Genomic DNA, 16,754 nt, shown 5'->3' with positions numbered 1-16,754 from the left:
TAGGGAAAATCAAACAAACAAAAACGACAGAAGAGTTTGACAGCTACAAAGAACACTGACATACTCACCCAAGAGTTTAGGGAAATAGATTTACTACTATGTATTATTCAGGTATTGCAGAGGCAAATAAAAATACATTTGCAGTAATAAGGATCTGTGGTTCCCACTATTCTGTTAAAAAAAAAAAAAAGACAAACCTTTCTGAGTTCAGCGTGGGGGCGCTGCTGAGTGTCTCTAGAGGAGCAAAATGACAGGGGGCAAAGGGAAGAAGGCAAAACATCACGTTCTCTTAGCTCTGCGCCATATGAATGTTGCTACTTTCACAGCTGAAGAGTAACATTTAAGACTAGATGTATCAAAGCTGATTAGAAACATCTGAACAGGAAAAATAAAAGCACTGCAAACAGCGTAAATAGAAACTTTACAGAGTGACAGTGCTTTGCATCAACCAGCAAACGGAACAAGGCAGAAAGGCTGTTTGTTTTTGGCCGCTGGGCTATGGCTCACGGGAGGATGTAATATTCAACAGATACGATCAGGAAGGGTGCTCAGTTCTGTCAGCAGCCGAAGGCAGCAGCTCAGGTGAGAGGAGACGGAAGCCTCAGGCTCCCAGCTCCCACCAGGCCAGTGAGCGTCGTGGCACGTTTCCCCTTCAAAGCCCACGGTCGGGAAGCAAGTTTAACTTCAGCTTAAATTCACATTAGAGTATCAGAAACTCAAAAGGATTGTGACCATATCGAACACATGGTTACATAAAATGATCGTGGAGGTATGTGTCCTCGGAGGCTTACGGAGCCCCTAGGGGCGGGTTCTGCAGCCCTACAAAGCTAGCCTTTGTCCCCTACATGAAGGTGATCCTTGACTGTCCAGAGCCTGGATATAGCAGGAGAGTCAGATGGTCCTAGGAACACACGGGCCCGTCATCCCTCAGAAGAAGTACTCCTTCTGACTCCCGCTGGCTGCATTCTGCAAGTGGAGGTCACATCTGAGCACGGCCTCAGCTCTGCCCTCCTCTTCTGGCCGTTTTGCCCCCTTGCTCTTGTACAAGTTTTTTTGCTGGTACAGGCGGGTGGTGATGGCAGCGATACAAAGCAAGACAAAGATGACCACAGCGATCACACCTAGGGAGGGTGGAGTTAGGAAAGAGTCAGAACGTTAGGGCGATGCTGTACCCAGGGGGACACTACGTTGTCAGCTCTGTCTAGAGTCAGCGTGAAATGACCTTCTACGGACCCCAGGCCTTTCTTCCTAGTCAGTTGGAAGAAAGGTCTAGTGATGTACCTCTGAAAATTAGCCAGTGAAAAGCCTATGGGTCTCATACAGTGCTGGAAGGTGAGCCCCCTAGGATGGAAGGCCCTCAGAATACACAGTGGCGGCAACAACGGACTGCAGCATACCCATGATTGTGAAGATGGAGCAGGACTAGACAACGTTTTGTTCTGTCGTCCGTGGGGTTCCGACTCTGCAACAACTAACAGCACCACCACCAACTTGCTCTGCCTATATTTTTGAGGCTGAGGACATCAGAACTCCAGGAAGTTCTAGGTTAGATGATAACATTTGGGTTTCTTTTGCCTCTACAAACTTGGTACATACAGCTCTGTATTATGCCTTTAAGGACAAATGGAAGCAGGATGGATTTCACGTCCTGAACCCAGCCTCCCCTCCTGTGGAGAAGCAGACACACCTCCCTTACTTTAAAAGGCTAGAACACATCCTGCCTCCACAGAGTTTTTAACAGTTTTGCTAAGGATTCTGAATTGCACATGTTTTAATAAAATTGTTTTTAAATAGCTTGGGTATGTAATAGTGAATTACAGTTATACGTGATTCTTATTTACAGATACATGAATGGTTCCTGTCACTAAATTTACTTAGGAGCCTAAGTAACATAGAGCCTCTGGCTACAAATTAGTTGAAATTTTCACTCATAAAGGTTTTGATGATTCAAGCCAACGCCTGCGGTTGAACGTCTACCACAGGTTCAATCAAAATTTAATCAAAATATCTGGGTGGGAGGAATTAATAATCCTAAAAAGCTTTTCCATGATACTTACGCACATTCAAGTTTGAAAGACACTAAGCTATGCTATGGTAAAAATGTCTACGCAAGCATTGTACCGGTGAAAATTAAATTAAAAAATAAGTTTTGAAATATTAATAAATAAATATGAAGATGCCATTTGCAAGCTTTGTCCATTTAAGGATGACTAACACGGCATTGAGGGATATCATTGCTGAGGACACATGGATCCTGGCTGAAAGCTGAGACTACTAGAAAAAAGTTTGTTGTTGTTAGGTGCGGTCTAGTCGGTTTCGACTCATAGTGACTCTATGCACAACGGAACGAAAAAAGTTTACCTGTGTTCTATTGACTATGCAAAAACATTCAACTGTGTGGATCATAAGGAACTATGGATAACACTGCAAAGAACGGCAATTCCAGAACACTTCATTGTGCTCATGAGGAACCTGCACAGAGACCAAGAGGAGTTGTTCCAACAGAACAAGGGAGTACTGCGTGGTTTAAAGTCAGGAAAGGTGTGGGTCAGCGTTGTATTCTTCCACTGCATTTATTCAGTCTGTATGTTGAGCAAATAATCTGAGAAGCTGGACTCTATGAAGAGTAATAGGGCATCAGGATTGGGAAAAGGCACATTAACAAGCTGCCAGTATGCAGATGACACAACCCTGCTTGCGGAAAGCAACCAATTGTACCGATTCCAAAGATGCTGGACTCAGTAAAATTACATAGGAGAATACGCCAATAGTGAAGTCTCCAGTGACCCACGCATTCACCGACCAGGGCTTGGAAATGGGGAGCCGCTTCATAAATACCCCCCTGGGCTAGAAAAAAAAAAAAGCTAGATGTCACCCTAAATCATGATGTGGCCAGCCGAGAAGCACCACCTCCGATCACCGCCGAGTCCCTCCTGGCTGCGTCCGCGATGGGCTCCCCTTCGCCCACTGGTCCTGAGTGATCTGCAGCGGGAAAGCAAAGGGGGTGACGGTGAGAAACACCCAAGCGTCCTCGTGAACTAGGCACCTGGGTCGTTTTAACTGTAGAGCTGTCAGCCCCAGTGGAAATTCTGAAAATAACTGGGAAGCAAGCCGACTGCTGAGAGGTCCCAACCCAGGATCCAGCCCAGCCATCCGGGTCCGTGCCCACCTGCTCGCGCGTGCGTGCGCTCCCGCGCCGCGCTGTCCCCGGCTCCGCAGCTCGACGCAGCCACCGGCCCCCGCACCGCGGTGCGCGCGGGTCGGCCCGGGCTCAGCACCGCCTTCAGCGGGGCCGCGCGCTCGAACTGCAGCGCCGACAGGCAGCCTTCGAAGCCCTCGGCGCCAGCCCGCGCCGTCTCTGGGTCCAGGTGGCTGCCAGGCTCTGTGGGCGGGCGACAGAGAAGGGCCTTAGTGGGGCGATCAGTGGGGCGCGCGGTCAATGGGGGTGCGGTCAGGGGGGCCCCATCAGTGTGGCGATGAGGGCAGCGGGGGAGGGTCACTAGGGGAGGGTCAACAGGGGAGAGGGCAGTGGGGAGGCAGTGGGAGGGTCGTTGGGGGTGGGTGAGTGGGGGTCAATGGGGGTCAGCAGGGGAGAGTCAGTGGGGTCAGTGGGGGAAGGTCAGTGGGGGTCAGTGGGGGAGGGTGAGTGGCGCGCAGGACACCGAGGGCGCTCTGGGAGTTTGGACAGTGAGGACCCAGAGGCCAGCTGCCCTGGCACACCAGTGGACTGGCTCCCCTCTGTAGAAAGGCCGTTTTAAGTAACAACCATGAAGTGAAACGGAAGAAAAGCAAAATGAGTTTGTGGATTTACAAGTCCCCCCAAAATAAAATAAGATATCCCTGAAAAGTAAAATAAAACTATAATACTCATAGAAAGGGGAAATAATGAATTAATGCTTTTAAAATTGCATTAATGATTGTTTTGAGAAGGGGAAAAAAACAAAAACCTTATGTGTATATATTGGCCTGTCCCACTAATGAGTACTAACGTTAGAGTTTGTTTTTAAACCTTAGCTTTTTTCAGATTTAACAGTGGGTTTGTCAAAATTGACCTCCACAAGGAAACGTTCAATAGACAGTCCCTCAGTCTGTCTCCACTTAGAGAAGGTCAGAGAACTCTGAGGATCCTGATTCAGTACTGATATTTCGTATTCCCAAATGATTATCATTATCCATTTAGAGCCAACCACACACAAGGTTGTCCTGAGTCAGAATCCACTCCCTGGCAGCTAACAACAGCAGCAGCAGCTATAAGGGTGCTCGTTTGTTTGTGTATGAACACAGACAGCCTTCATACCGGAAGGTTCTCCCTCCTTCCCTCTCTACTCTCATTTATTTTTAATTGATTAGGACACTTTTTCTCATATTTCTCTCATGAGGGGTGGTCGGGTGGGTTTCTCTGACCCGGCAGATCAATATTTGGGCAAAGATTGACGCCTGGTGTCATCGGTAGCATGATTTCTCCATCCTAAATTCCTGCAGATGAGAAGTTTGATGCCAGCCTAACTCTCTGTCTTTGTAATAATTTTTTTTTTTTTTTTTTTCTGCATGGAAGCCCATGGTGTTTCCTTGGTGATCTCAGAGTTCACACATTGTGTCGGGGTGTCTAAGCATTTCCCCCCATGCCGCCTAGGACTCAAAGAACCTTAAACCTGCTTCAGCTCAGAGAAAGCTGTTTTATATGCGGTCCACTCTTTTCTCCTTTGGTAATTCCATCTGTTCCCATCTCTTCTCCTGAGTCCATCCCCGACATCTGCTGTCCTCCCTGCCTGATCCCTGCCTTGGTGGGTTTCTGTGGGGTTTGACCTATTTGGTCTGCTTCGAATTTCAGCAGGGATGCATCTCTCCTTCAGTTCAGTTGTGGAACTCTTTAGCTTGAGTTCTGACAAGTTGTTTTATTGCATTACTGAAATCTCCTGCTCTTTCAAGTTTTATGTGAGGTTCTGCTTGTCTCCTCCAATGGCTTTGTTTGGCAGGGGCTATCCTGGATTTCAAGGACCCCTGGTTTTGAAGTGGTTAAGCCCTCTGCTGATTACTGAAAGCTCCGTGGTTCACACCCACCAGCTGCTCCTCAGGAGAAAGATGTGGCAGTCCGCTCCCGTAAAGATCGCAGCCTTGGAAACCCCATGCGGGCAATTCTTCTGTTCTATAGGGTTGCTATGAGTTGGAATTGACTTGATGGCAATGGATTTTATTCTGAATTTCCTTGTCCTTCCTGCTGTCAGAGTCCCTTGGGTGTGGGGTTGTTTCCCTTGGGGGTGGCAATGAACCAAAATGTTCAACCCCGTTTTGGAAAACAGAAGTCCTTTCTGAGTGGGCTTCAGAGGCTTCAGGGACTTTGGTAAGATGTGAGATGTACCACTCACATCTGGAACATAAAGTTTGCATTTTCTTGGGATTACAAAATGGTTTGAAAGTTTTCTTAAGCTTATGGCAGGACGAATCTTATATTAAACTATCAAAATGTGGAAAGTGTCATCAGACCTTGGTCAAAATCAGTGCCCCCCAGGCATATGGTAAATTCATTTTTACTTAAAATTTCAGGAAGTACAATTTCTTTAAGCTATAAAATTGATTGCTGAGCTTGAACTTCTACCGTATTTTTAGGGCCTGAATAAGATACCAATGAATATCCAATATTCTTGAATAAAAATATGAATATATTCAATTCCATTCTAATGTTCTTTACTCATTTAATTGAAGGGAGATGTATAGATATCAATATATAAAATTAATTTTATTCTTGCATATTCATTTGTTCATTAAGTTTTATATGATGTAGCATATTTTCTTAGTTTGTTACACAATATATTTATTGCACATTACTTAAGACTTTTTATCACCAACTTTGAACATAAGTTGCTTTTTAAAAAAATATTCTCTCGTCATAGTTTTAAACACTTCCCTGGAGGTGCAGTGGTTAAGCTTTTGGCTGCTAACCAAAGGTTGGCAGTTTGAATCCACCAGCTGCTCCTTGGAAACCCTGTGGGGCAGTTCTGCTCTGTCCTACAGGGTCTCTATGAGTCAGAAGCAACTGGATGCAGTGGGTTTTATGGGTGTGTTAAAATACGCGAGTGCATGCCTGGTCTTTCCCCCTTAGACTGTGGAGGCTTTGCTGGCAGGGGGCATGTACTTGTCACATGTTCTTGCAGTGGTGGCTGCCCACCCGCTGATGACAGAGTCTCCCTCCCTCCACCCTGGACGCATCTGCTCCCAGAGACACAGCCTTGCCTTGGGTAATGTGGGCTTCTCTGAACGCCTCAGTTGCTCATTTTGTTCAGACCAAGAATAACTGCCTCTTGGGGCAGAGAGAAGGGCTTTCAGGAGGACAGATGGGGCCGGAGTCTGCCCACTCAGCTTCTGTCCGCCCGCGGCAGAGGCTGTGTACCTGCTCACCTCCATGGTGCTGTTGCTGAGGGGCCTAGGGGGTCCTGACGGCTGTGGCTGGGCGGCTCCGTGAGGAGAGAGGCTAGGACAATCAGCAGGTGTTGTGGGTTTTGTTTAGGATTTTTAATTCTGTACAGCCTTCCATGCTATGCCATAGCTTAAAAAAAATGCAATAAAATATAGACTTATATTAAAGAAAAAGTGAACATCCATAATGTTCCAAAATTGTAGAACTAATCTTGCCTCTTGACTCCTCAGTGGGCTGCAAAAGAGATAAACAAGTACATGTCCAGCCATATATAAGCCAAGGACACCCAGACATGCCCCCAGGCCGGACCTTGCCCTCGCTTAATGGCTGCACTTGGTGTCAAAAGGCTTCTCAGTCATCATAGACTGAAAACTGGCTCCACCTGGGGCTGTCCCCGCTTCAGATGAGGGAAACACGTGCCTTAGTATTTCAGAGCAAACCCCTGGAGTTGTCTCTGTCCCATTCGATCCCTCAGAAAACTCTGCTGTCTCCACTTTTAAGATATACCCAGGATCTACAACTTCTCCAACCCTGCATTGGCAAACACTGGTCACATCCAGCATCATCCCTCATCTGGGTTATGGCAACCGCTCCCTACTGGACTCCCTTTCTCCCTTACTACCTACTTCCTACCTCTCACACAGCAGCCAAGTGGAGCTTTAATTACAACGAAGGGCCATGTCCTTCACGGGCTCCACACTGCACGAGGACAAAAAGTGAGTCCTTATAATGGTCTCTCTAGTCGCAATTGACTTGACAGCACTGGGTTTGGGTAGTCCCTAATGAGCACAAATGTTTAAGCACTGAGCTGTTAACAGAAAGGCTGGAGGTTTGAATCCACCCAGAGGCACCCTGAAAAATAGTCCTGGGAGTCTGCTTCCAAGAAAATCAGCCACTGAAAAACCCTGTGGGACACAGTTCTACTCTGAAACGCTTGGGGCTGCCAGGAGTTGGAATTGTCTTGATGGCAACTGCTTTTATTTATTTTTTTAGAGTGGTCTCTATATCTATGAACTGCGCTTTGAACTTTTCTGTTTAACTCTTACTTCACCATTTTTCCCATTTGCTTTAGCTGCTCTACGTTCAAGACCAAGTTTTCAGGTCTTTTCTGACATCCATTTTGGTCTTTTCTTTCCTGTCTTTAATGCCCTTTTGGTTAGACTATTGGGTTAGAAAACCAAAAGGGAAGAACACATCCAGCATTTCTCAAGTTTAAAGAACTGAAGAAGAGGTTCAAGCTTCAAGTTGGAATATTGAAGGATTCTATGGGCAAAATTATTTGCTCACTATATAGACTGAATAAGCATGGTGAAAGAATATAACTCAGATGCACATCTTTCCTGAATTTAAACCACTCCGTAACCCCTGGATCTGTTTGAATAATTGCCTCTTGGTCTATACACAGTTTTCCTCCTGAACACAATTAAGTGTTCTCGAATTCTCGTTCTTTGCAATGTTATCCATAATTTGTTATGATCCACATAGTTGAATGCCTTTGCATAGTCAATAAAACACAGGTAAACATCTTTCTGATATTCTCTGCTTTCAGCCAGGATTCATCTGACAGCCGTGATATCCCTTATTCCATGTTCTCTTCAGAATCTGGCCTGAATTTCTGGTAGTTCCCTGTTAGTGTATTGCTGCAACTACTTTTGAATTATCTTCAGTGAAATTTTACTTGTGTGTGATATTAATGAAATTGATAATTTTTGTATACTGTTGAATCACCTTTCTTTGGAATAAGCATAAATATGGATCTCTTCCAATCAGTTGGTCAGGTAGCTGTCTTTCAAATTTCTTAACATAGAGGAGCAAGCACTCCCAGCACTGGATCTATTTTTTGAAACATCTCTATCGGTATTCCGTCAATTCCAGGAGCTTTGTTTTTCACCAATGCCTTTAATGCAGCTTGGACTTCTTCCTTCAATACCATCGGTTCCTGATCATGTGCTAACTCCTGCAATGGTTGAACGTTAACTAATTCTTTTTAGTACAGCGACTCTGTGGATTCCTTCCATCTTCTTTTGATACTGTCTGCATAATTCAATATTTTACCCATTGTGTTGTTGTTAGGTGCTGTCGAGTTGGTTCCCACTCAAAGTGACCCTATGTACAAAAGAATGAAACACTGCCTGGTCCTGTGCTATCCTCATGATGGTTGTTATGCTTGAGCCCATTGTTGCAACCACTGTGTCAGTCCATCTATTTGAGTGATTTCCTCTTTTTTGCTAACCCTCTGCTTTACCAAGCATAATGTCCTTCTCCAGGGACTGATCCCTCCTGATTACGTGTCCAAAGTATATGAGATGAAGTGTCATCTTCCTTGTTTCTAAGGAGCATTCTGGATGTACTTCTTCCAAGACAGATTTGAACTGCCAGAAATTCAAACCAGATTCAAAAGAGCACATGGAACCAGGGATATCATTGCTGATGACAGATGGATCTTGGCTGAAAGCATAGAATACCAGAGAGATGTTTACCTGCATTTTATTGACTATGCAAAGACATTTGGCTGCATGGATCATGACAAGTGATGGATATCATTTTGAAGAATGGGAATTCCAGAACACTTAATTGTGCTCATGAGGAGCCTCTGCTTAGATCAAAAGGCAGTTGTTCGAACAGAACAAGGAGATACTGGGTGGTTTAAAATCAGGAAAGGTGTGTGTCAGGGTTGTTTCCTTTTACCATATTTATTCAATCTGTATGCTGGGCAAATAATCTGAGTAGCTGTACTATATAAAGAAGAAGCTGGCATCGAGATTAGAGAAAGACTCGTTAACAACCTGCAATATGCAGATGACACAACTTTGCTTGCTGAATGTGAAGAGGACTTGAAGCAATTACCGATAAATATCAAAGACTACAGCCTTCACTGTAGATAACATCTCAACCTAAAGAAAACAAAAATCCTCACAAGTGGACCAATAAGCAACATCGTGATAAAAGAAGGAAAGATTGAAGTTGCCGAGACTTTCATTTTACTTGGATCCACAATCAATGCCTACAGAAGCAGCAGTCAAGAAATCAAATGACTTATTGCATTGGGCAAATTTGCTGCAAAAGACCTCTCTGAAGTGTTTAAAAGCAAAACTGTCACTTTGAGGACTAAGATGTGCCTGACCCAAGCCATGGCATTTTCAGTCATCTCATATGCATGGGAAAGCTGAACAATGAATAAGGAAGACCTAGAAGAACTGATGCCTTTGAATTGTGGTATTGGTGAAGAATATTGAATATACCATGGACTGCCAGAAGAATGAACAAATCTGTCTCAGAAGACATACACCCAGGATGCTCCTTAGAAGTGAGGATGGCGAGACTTTGTCTCATGTACTTTGGACATGTTCTTAGGAGGGATTAGTCCCTCGAGAAGGACAGCATATTTGGTAAAGTAGAGGGTAAGCAAAAAAGAGGGAGCCCCTCAACGAGATGGATTTACACAGTGGCTGCAACAGTGGGCCCAAACACAGCAAAGACTGTGAGAATGGCGCGGGACCAGGCAGTGTGTTGTGTTGTACATAGAGTTGCCATGAGTCAAAAAATTTTTTTAAGAAGAACAACACACCTATGAGGCCCTCTGTGATTGGTCCCCATCCCTCTCTCCTTTCCATCCCTTGTCCACCCTCACTCAGTCCACTGGTCTTCTTCCCCTTCTTGTAGTCCACCTGCCATACCTCCTGCTTGAAGTCATGGAGACCATCCACCAACCTTGAGTATCTGCCCACAGTTCACTTTCTTGTAAGGCTTTCTCATCACCCTGTCTAGTAGGGTGACCTGTCACTGGTAACTGGCAAGGGTAAATGAGACTGAGATGTCAGGTTATGTTTTTGCAAAAACAGTTGTAGGCCACAGAACCATCCCTAGCAAAACATGACAGCAAAGCAAAGGAGGCTTGCCCTATCCAAAGCATGGTCGTCAGCTGAAGGACAACTCTCACATACACTTAAATCCCCCTTTCAAACATCATCCTGGTGAGGTTTCTGGATCAGCAGCTGTTTAACCCACATCAGCTTTGATCATGAGTCTTCTTTGTGGCATAAGAAAATTACTGCGTTCATTGTGCTTGATTGCCAAATGAGAGAGAGGAGCTTGGAATTATTTTTAGCAGAGTATACTGGCTCATCTTCAGGAAGCATTTTTCTCATGATTATATGTGCACTCAGACAAAAGTATGCTTTCTGCCTTGATTGGCACTAATGGTGTAATTAAAATAAAACAAGGAACTTGCTTGTTGTGTGAATGGTACACGTGGGATCCGCGTCTGGGAGGGGGGTATGTGTCTATATCCAACCGCTGCTGTCAAGTGGATTTCAACTCATGGTGACCCCATAGGACAGAGTAGAACTGCTTCAGAGGGTTTCCAAGACTGTAAATCTCTACGGCAGCAGACTGTCACATCTTTCTCCCATGGAATGACTTTCAGATTAGAATCTCTGGCTTTTCGGTTAGCAGTGAGGGCTTTAACCACTGAAGCACCAGGGCTCCTGGGTCTCTGTTTACTTGCCTAAAATCCTGCCCAACACCAGGGACTTGACAGCGTGGAGCTCTGTGCCCGAGGACAGGCTCGTTTGTCTCCTTGTTTTCTGGTTCACCTGCCCCAGGAGAAGCAAACATCAAGAGGACGCCATTTGTTGTAACATGCAGGAATCGAAGGAAGATGATACAACAAAATGATTAAAAAAAAAAAAAGTGTTAGTGCTATGCATGATTAAAGAGCCTTACATTCAAGAATTTGTGACTATGATTACTAGTTCATAAACTGTTTCTATAACATCTCAGATACCCTTCACCCCATACCTAGTCCCTTACCTTTCTGTATTTGTCTTCATAGTTTATTAGTCCCTGAAATAATATAAATTATCTATGATTGCAAAAATACGTAAGAGGTTTTTGCAAGCCCCAAGTTTATACATATCTAAATAAAACCTGAAATGTGAAGCCAAGAAATGTTATTCTATGTAGAGAGCAAAAACACATTTTCAAAACACTGACTGAATAATTTCACTTACTCTACATTGACTCACATCTATTTTTTAGTTATGCAAATTTTAATCGTAATCATATTTTACATAAACCATGTCTTTAAATTGACATAACATTTGTACTCTTGTAAATTGCATGGAATAGATTCCTACTGGAGAATCATTTAAAAGATTCTGCCAGTAATACATGATAAAATAGACGTTTCCAGAGCAAGTAAATTAAGATAAATGAGGAAAAATTTAAGTAGTCAAATATTCCTGCTATATTTGGCAGATTCCATTACTGAGTAAATAAACAATCACAAAATAATGGACTGTACTTGACTTCTTGTCTGAGCCACAGGAAGAAACAGCAGTCGGAAGAAGCCTGTTCTACTATACAGCTTAACCTTCTGCTTCAGGACTTTCCAAATGAGAAGCTGTACTTTCAGTCATCGTTTGATTGAGCGTGCTATTACCTCCACAAAGACCACTCCCTCTTCTCTGTTGATCTTCACGTGGTGAAGGCGGCCATCAGCCATGTTTTTGAAATTAAAGTTAAAAACATCAGGATCTTGATGTATATCTAGCTTATACCGAATCTGCAAACTCCCTAGAGTGGGAAAAAAAGAACAATTTTTAATAAAATGTTTTTAAAACTGCCTTTGCATATTCCAGAGAAGTTTTTCTTGACATTTGTTTCTAAGGACATTTTCCAGCTTGGATCCAGTCAACAAAGCTCATTTGGATGTACAATTACAGCCTTAATCATTACCTTTCCTGGAACAGTTATGCTTCTTTAGAGTCACTCTTGGACCAACTTGCCAGGCTAATCATGCCACTGTAAGGTCAAGACAAAAGCTGTCGTTCATAAGAACTCTCTTTCTTACAATTCTTAATTTCCTAAAAGAAAAACTTGGATTGGGTTCATGTTAAACTCTAAACTCCACTCCACCCTTGCAAAAAATTTTTTTCATTGAGAAATACTGAAGCTTTGTGCAGTATTGAAATTATTTTCTGTTTCTATCATCTTGTCTTCTCCGAAGGTACTTCCTAAATTCTAAAAGGTGAGTAGTTATGTCATATGCAGTAGGCTCATGGAAGAGTTGTGCAGATGTAGCTACTGAATACCTAAGGGACCTGTGGACAGTCTTTCCAGTTGGTGAAGGCTGTGAACTTTAAGTGTTGACCAGCAGGAAGTGTGCAGTCTCAACCACATATCCCTCTGGAATGGATTCTCCTTGCTTTGTCACTGGCTGAGAAGTCAATCGCAGTGCTCGCCAGAGCACCTTCTGATGTGTCTGTGAAGTTATCCTATCGTTCGGAGGGTTTACAGCTCTAAGCCTACAATGGGGGCTAAATATTCCTACCTAACATTTCTATACATACTCTGAGTGTCAAAGCCCGGGGCCATATTGGAAATGATGGGCAGCTTGTTGGTTTATTTACACACACGGTTTTAGTTCTAAAATCTCTATCCATAACCAGCAAGTGGGTAGCAGAAGAGCGTAATAAGTTTTGCCTGGAGACAAGATTTCCGCATTCCCACATCTCCTGACGCGGCTGTAGTTTCTCCAGAAAAGTTCACCCTCATGCCTCCAGCTGTCCTATGTGCTGTTCTAAAACTCCACAAGTTGGAAATTCTTGCAAATTTTCCCAGATAATAAGTTATTGCCCTGCCTTTGCATTTAAAATGTTTAAAACTCAGAGTGGACCATGGAAACATAGTTGCTGGCTGGCTGGTTGTATTTTTACTTTTCATCTTCAGGTGGAGGTGGCATAATATTCTTCAGCACCGTGGACAGGGCACAAAAGATGCTGTTGATCTGGTGTCCATGGGCAGGCATTACTACATAGCTGTACTGTGTTAGCACCTTCCTTGATTCTCCCTCCTTTGGTTTGAAACAGGAGAAAATATTCTCCACTTATAACTAACCAAACCAAAAAACCAAACCCGTTGCCTTCCAGTGATTCTGACTCATAGCAACCCAATAGGACATAGTAGAACTGCCCCACAGGGTTTCCAAGGAGTGACTGGTGGTTTGAACTGCTGACCTTTTGGTTAGCAGCTGTAGCACTTAACCACTGTGCCACCAGGGCTCACTTATAACTAGGTACCTTATATTCTTAATAAAGAGCTTCCAGAGATAATGATAGCTCTGTTTACATGAAATATGCAAATTGATAATAAATTTTATAGAAGAAAGAATCTTAATGTAATTACTAAAATGATACCTCTTGTGACAATATTTTTTATAGTCCTGAAAAATAAAACAAGTACTAACACAGTGGCAATTGGTGAGCATGCCCTGTTTCCTGTTTGTAGACCAAGAGGAAAACTTCATATTATAATTCTAATGGGAGCTCACTGCTCTTCATAAGGTTTTCACTGGCTAATTTTTTTGTCAGTAGTAGACCACCAGGTTCTTCTTCCTACTCTCTTTTAGTCTGGAAGTTCAGCTGAAACCAGTCAACCATGGGTGGCCCTGCTGACATTTGAACAGTGGTGGCATAGCTTCCAAAATTACAGCAACACACAAGCCTCCACAGTAGAACAAAGAGACAGACACGTGAAAACATTATGGATAGCAGTGGAACTTTATCTGATATAATGCCAAAAGATGAGCTCCTCAGGTTGGAAGGCATTCAAAATACAACTGGGGAAGAGTTGCCTCCTCAAAGTAGAACCGACCTTGACGACATGGATGGAGTCAAGCTTTTGGGACCTTCATTTGCTGATGAGGCAAAACTCAAAATGAGAAGAAATAGCTGTAAACATCCATTAATAAATGGAACATGAAATGTATGAAGTATAAATCTAGAGAAATTGAATATCATCAAAAATGAAATGGAATGCATAAATATCCATAGCCTAGGCATTAGTGAACTGAAATGGACTAATGATGGCCATTTTGCATTGGATAATCATAGGGACTACTATGCTGGGAATAACAAATTGAAGAGGAATGGCATTGCATTCATCATCAAAAAGAACATTTCATGATCTATTCTGAAGTACAATGCTGTCAATGATAGGACAATATCCACACTCCTACAAGGAAGATCAGTTAAAACAACTATTATTCAAATTTACACAGCAACCAATAAGGCCACAAATGAAGAAATTAGAGGTTTTTCCAAATTCTGCAGTCTGAAATTGATCAAACATGTAATCAGGATGCATTGATAATTACTAGTGATTGGAATGCAAAAGTTGAAACAAAGAAGAATTGATAGTTAGAAAATACGGCCTTGGTGATAGAAATGATGCCAGAAATTGCGTGATAGAATTTTGCAAGAACAAAGACTTCTTCATTGCAAATACCTTTTTTCAACAACATAAATGGTTTTTTTTTTTTTTTTTTTTAATACACATGGACATTGCCTGATGGAATACACAGGAATAAAATCTACTATATCTGTGGCAACAAACAATGGAAAAGCTCAATATCATCAGTCAGAACAAGGCCAGGGGCCAACTGCAGAGCAGACCATCAACTGCTCTTGAAAATTAAAACAAGTCCATGAGAGCCAAAGTATGACCTTGAGTATATCCCACCTGAATTTAGAGACCATCTCAAGGATAGATTCGATGCGTTGAACATTAATGACCGACGACCAGATGAGTTGAGGAAGGACATCATACATGAAGAAAGTAACAGGTCATTAAAAAGACAGGAGAGAAAGAAAAGACCTAAATGGATGTCAAAAGAGACTCTGAAGCTTGCTGGTGAATGTCGAGTAGCTAAAGTAAAAGGAATAAATGATGAAGTAAAAGAGTTGAACAGGAGATTTCAAAGGGAAGCTCAAGAAGACAAAGTAAAGTATTATAATGACATGTGCAAAGACCTGGAGTTAGAAAACCAAAAGGGAAGAACAGGCTCTGCATTTCTCGAGCTGAGAGAACTGAAGAAAAAATTCAAGCCTCGAGTTAAAATAGTGAAGGATTCTATGGACAAAATACTGACAGATATAGGAAGCATGAAAAGAAGATGGAAGGAGTACGCAGAATCGCTGTACCAAAAAGAATTGATTGACATTCGGTCATTTCAGGATGTAGCATATGATCAAGAATCGATGGTACTGAAGGAAGAAGTCCAAGCTGCTCTGAAGGCATTGGTGAAAAACAAGCCTCCAGGAATTGACAGAATACCAACTGAGATGTTTCAACAAATGGATGCAGCACTGGAAGTGCTCACTCACCTATGCCAAGAAATTTGGAAGAGAGCTACCTGGCCAACTGACTGGAAGAGATCCATATTTATGCCCATTCCAAAGAAAGGTGATCCAACTGAATGCAGAAATTATCAAACAATATCATTAATATGACATACAAGTAAAATTTTGCTGAAGGTCTTTCAGAAGAGAACATGGAATGAGGGATATTGTGTCAGATGGATCCCAGCTGAAAGCAGAGAATACCAGAAAAATGTTTACCTGTGTTTTATTGACCATGCAAAGGTATTCGACTGTGGATGATAGCACATCATGGATAGCATTTCAAAGAATGAAAATCCTAGAACACTTAAACGTGCTCATGAGGAACTCATACATAGATGAACAGGCAGTTGTTCAAATAGAGTAAGGAGATACCAGGTGGTTTAAAGTCAGGAAAAGTATGCATCAAGGTTGTATCCTTTCACCAATTTATTCAATCTGTGTGCTGAGTAAATAATCTGAGATTCTGGACTATGTGAAGAAGAGGGCATCAGAATTGGAGGATGACTTAACAACCTGTAATATGCAGAGGGCACAACCTTGCTTGGTGGAAGTGAAGAGGATTTGAAGCACTTACACATGAAGATCAGACTACAGCCTTCAGTATGGATTATGCTTCAACATAAAGAAAACAAAAAATCCTCACAACTAAACCAATAAGCAACATCATGATCAACAGAGAAAAGATTGAAGTTGTCAAGGATTTCGTTTTACTTGGATCCACGATCAACACCCATGGAGGCAGCAGTCAAGAAACAGAAAAATGCATTGCACTGGGCAAATCTGCTGCAAAAGACCTCTTTAAAGTGTTGAAAAGCAAAGATGTCACCTTGAAGACTAAGGTACGCTTGACCCAAGCCATGGTGTTTTTCATTGCCTCATGTGCTTTCGAAAACTGGATGATGAATAAGGAAGACCAAAGAAGAATTGATGCCTTTGAATTATGGTGTTGGCGAAGAATATTGAATTTACCAAGGACTGTCAAAAGAATGAACAAATTTGTCTTAGAAGAAGTACAGCTGGAATGCTCATTAGAAACAAGGATGGCAAGACTTTGTCTCATATATTTTGGACATGTTGTCAGGAGGGATCAGTCCCTGGAGAAGGATATCATGCTTGGCAAAGTAAAGGGTCATGGAAAAAGAGGAAGACCCTCA

The 16,754-nt window shown here is 42.7% G+C and overlaps 1 protein-coding gene across 5 annotated transcripts in view; it reads right to left on the bottom strand.

Moving 5' to 3' along the window:
* Positions 1–927: 927 nt before the first annotated feature.
* Positions 928–16,754, bottom strand: part of LOC100661670 (contactin-associated protein-like 4) — a 162,058-nt gene continuing 146,231 nt past the window's right edge. For all 5 annotated transcript variants that reach the window (XM_064286340.1, XM_064286344.1, XM_064286343.1 and 2 more), the window contains 5 exons: positions 11,859–11,992; positions 10,923–11,010; positions 3,170–3,382; positions 2,911–2,982; positions 928–1,121 (listed from right to left, as the gene is read on the bottom strand). In XM_064286340.1, coding sequence (XP_064142410.1) covers positions 928–1,121; positions 2,911–2,982; positions 3,170–3,382; positions 10,923–11,010; positions 11,859–11,992 — 701 coding nt within the window. The remainder of the gene's footprint in view (positions 1,122–2,910; positions 2,983–3,169; positions 3,383–10,922; positions 11,011–11,858; positions 11,993–16,754) is intronic.

Source organism: Loxodonta africana, chromosome 6, assembly GCF_030014295.1.
Source record: "Loxodonta africana isolate mLoxAfr1 chromosome 6, mLoxAfr1.hap2, whole genome shotgun sequence".
NCBI classification, from domain to species: Eukaryota; Metazoa; Chordata; class Mammalia; order Proboscidea; family Elephantidae; genus Loxodonta; species Loxodonta africana.
The sequence above is the reverse complement of the archived record's forward strand: the minus strand, read 5'-3'. Positions and strand labels throughout refer to the sequence as shown.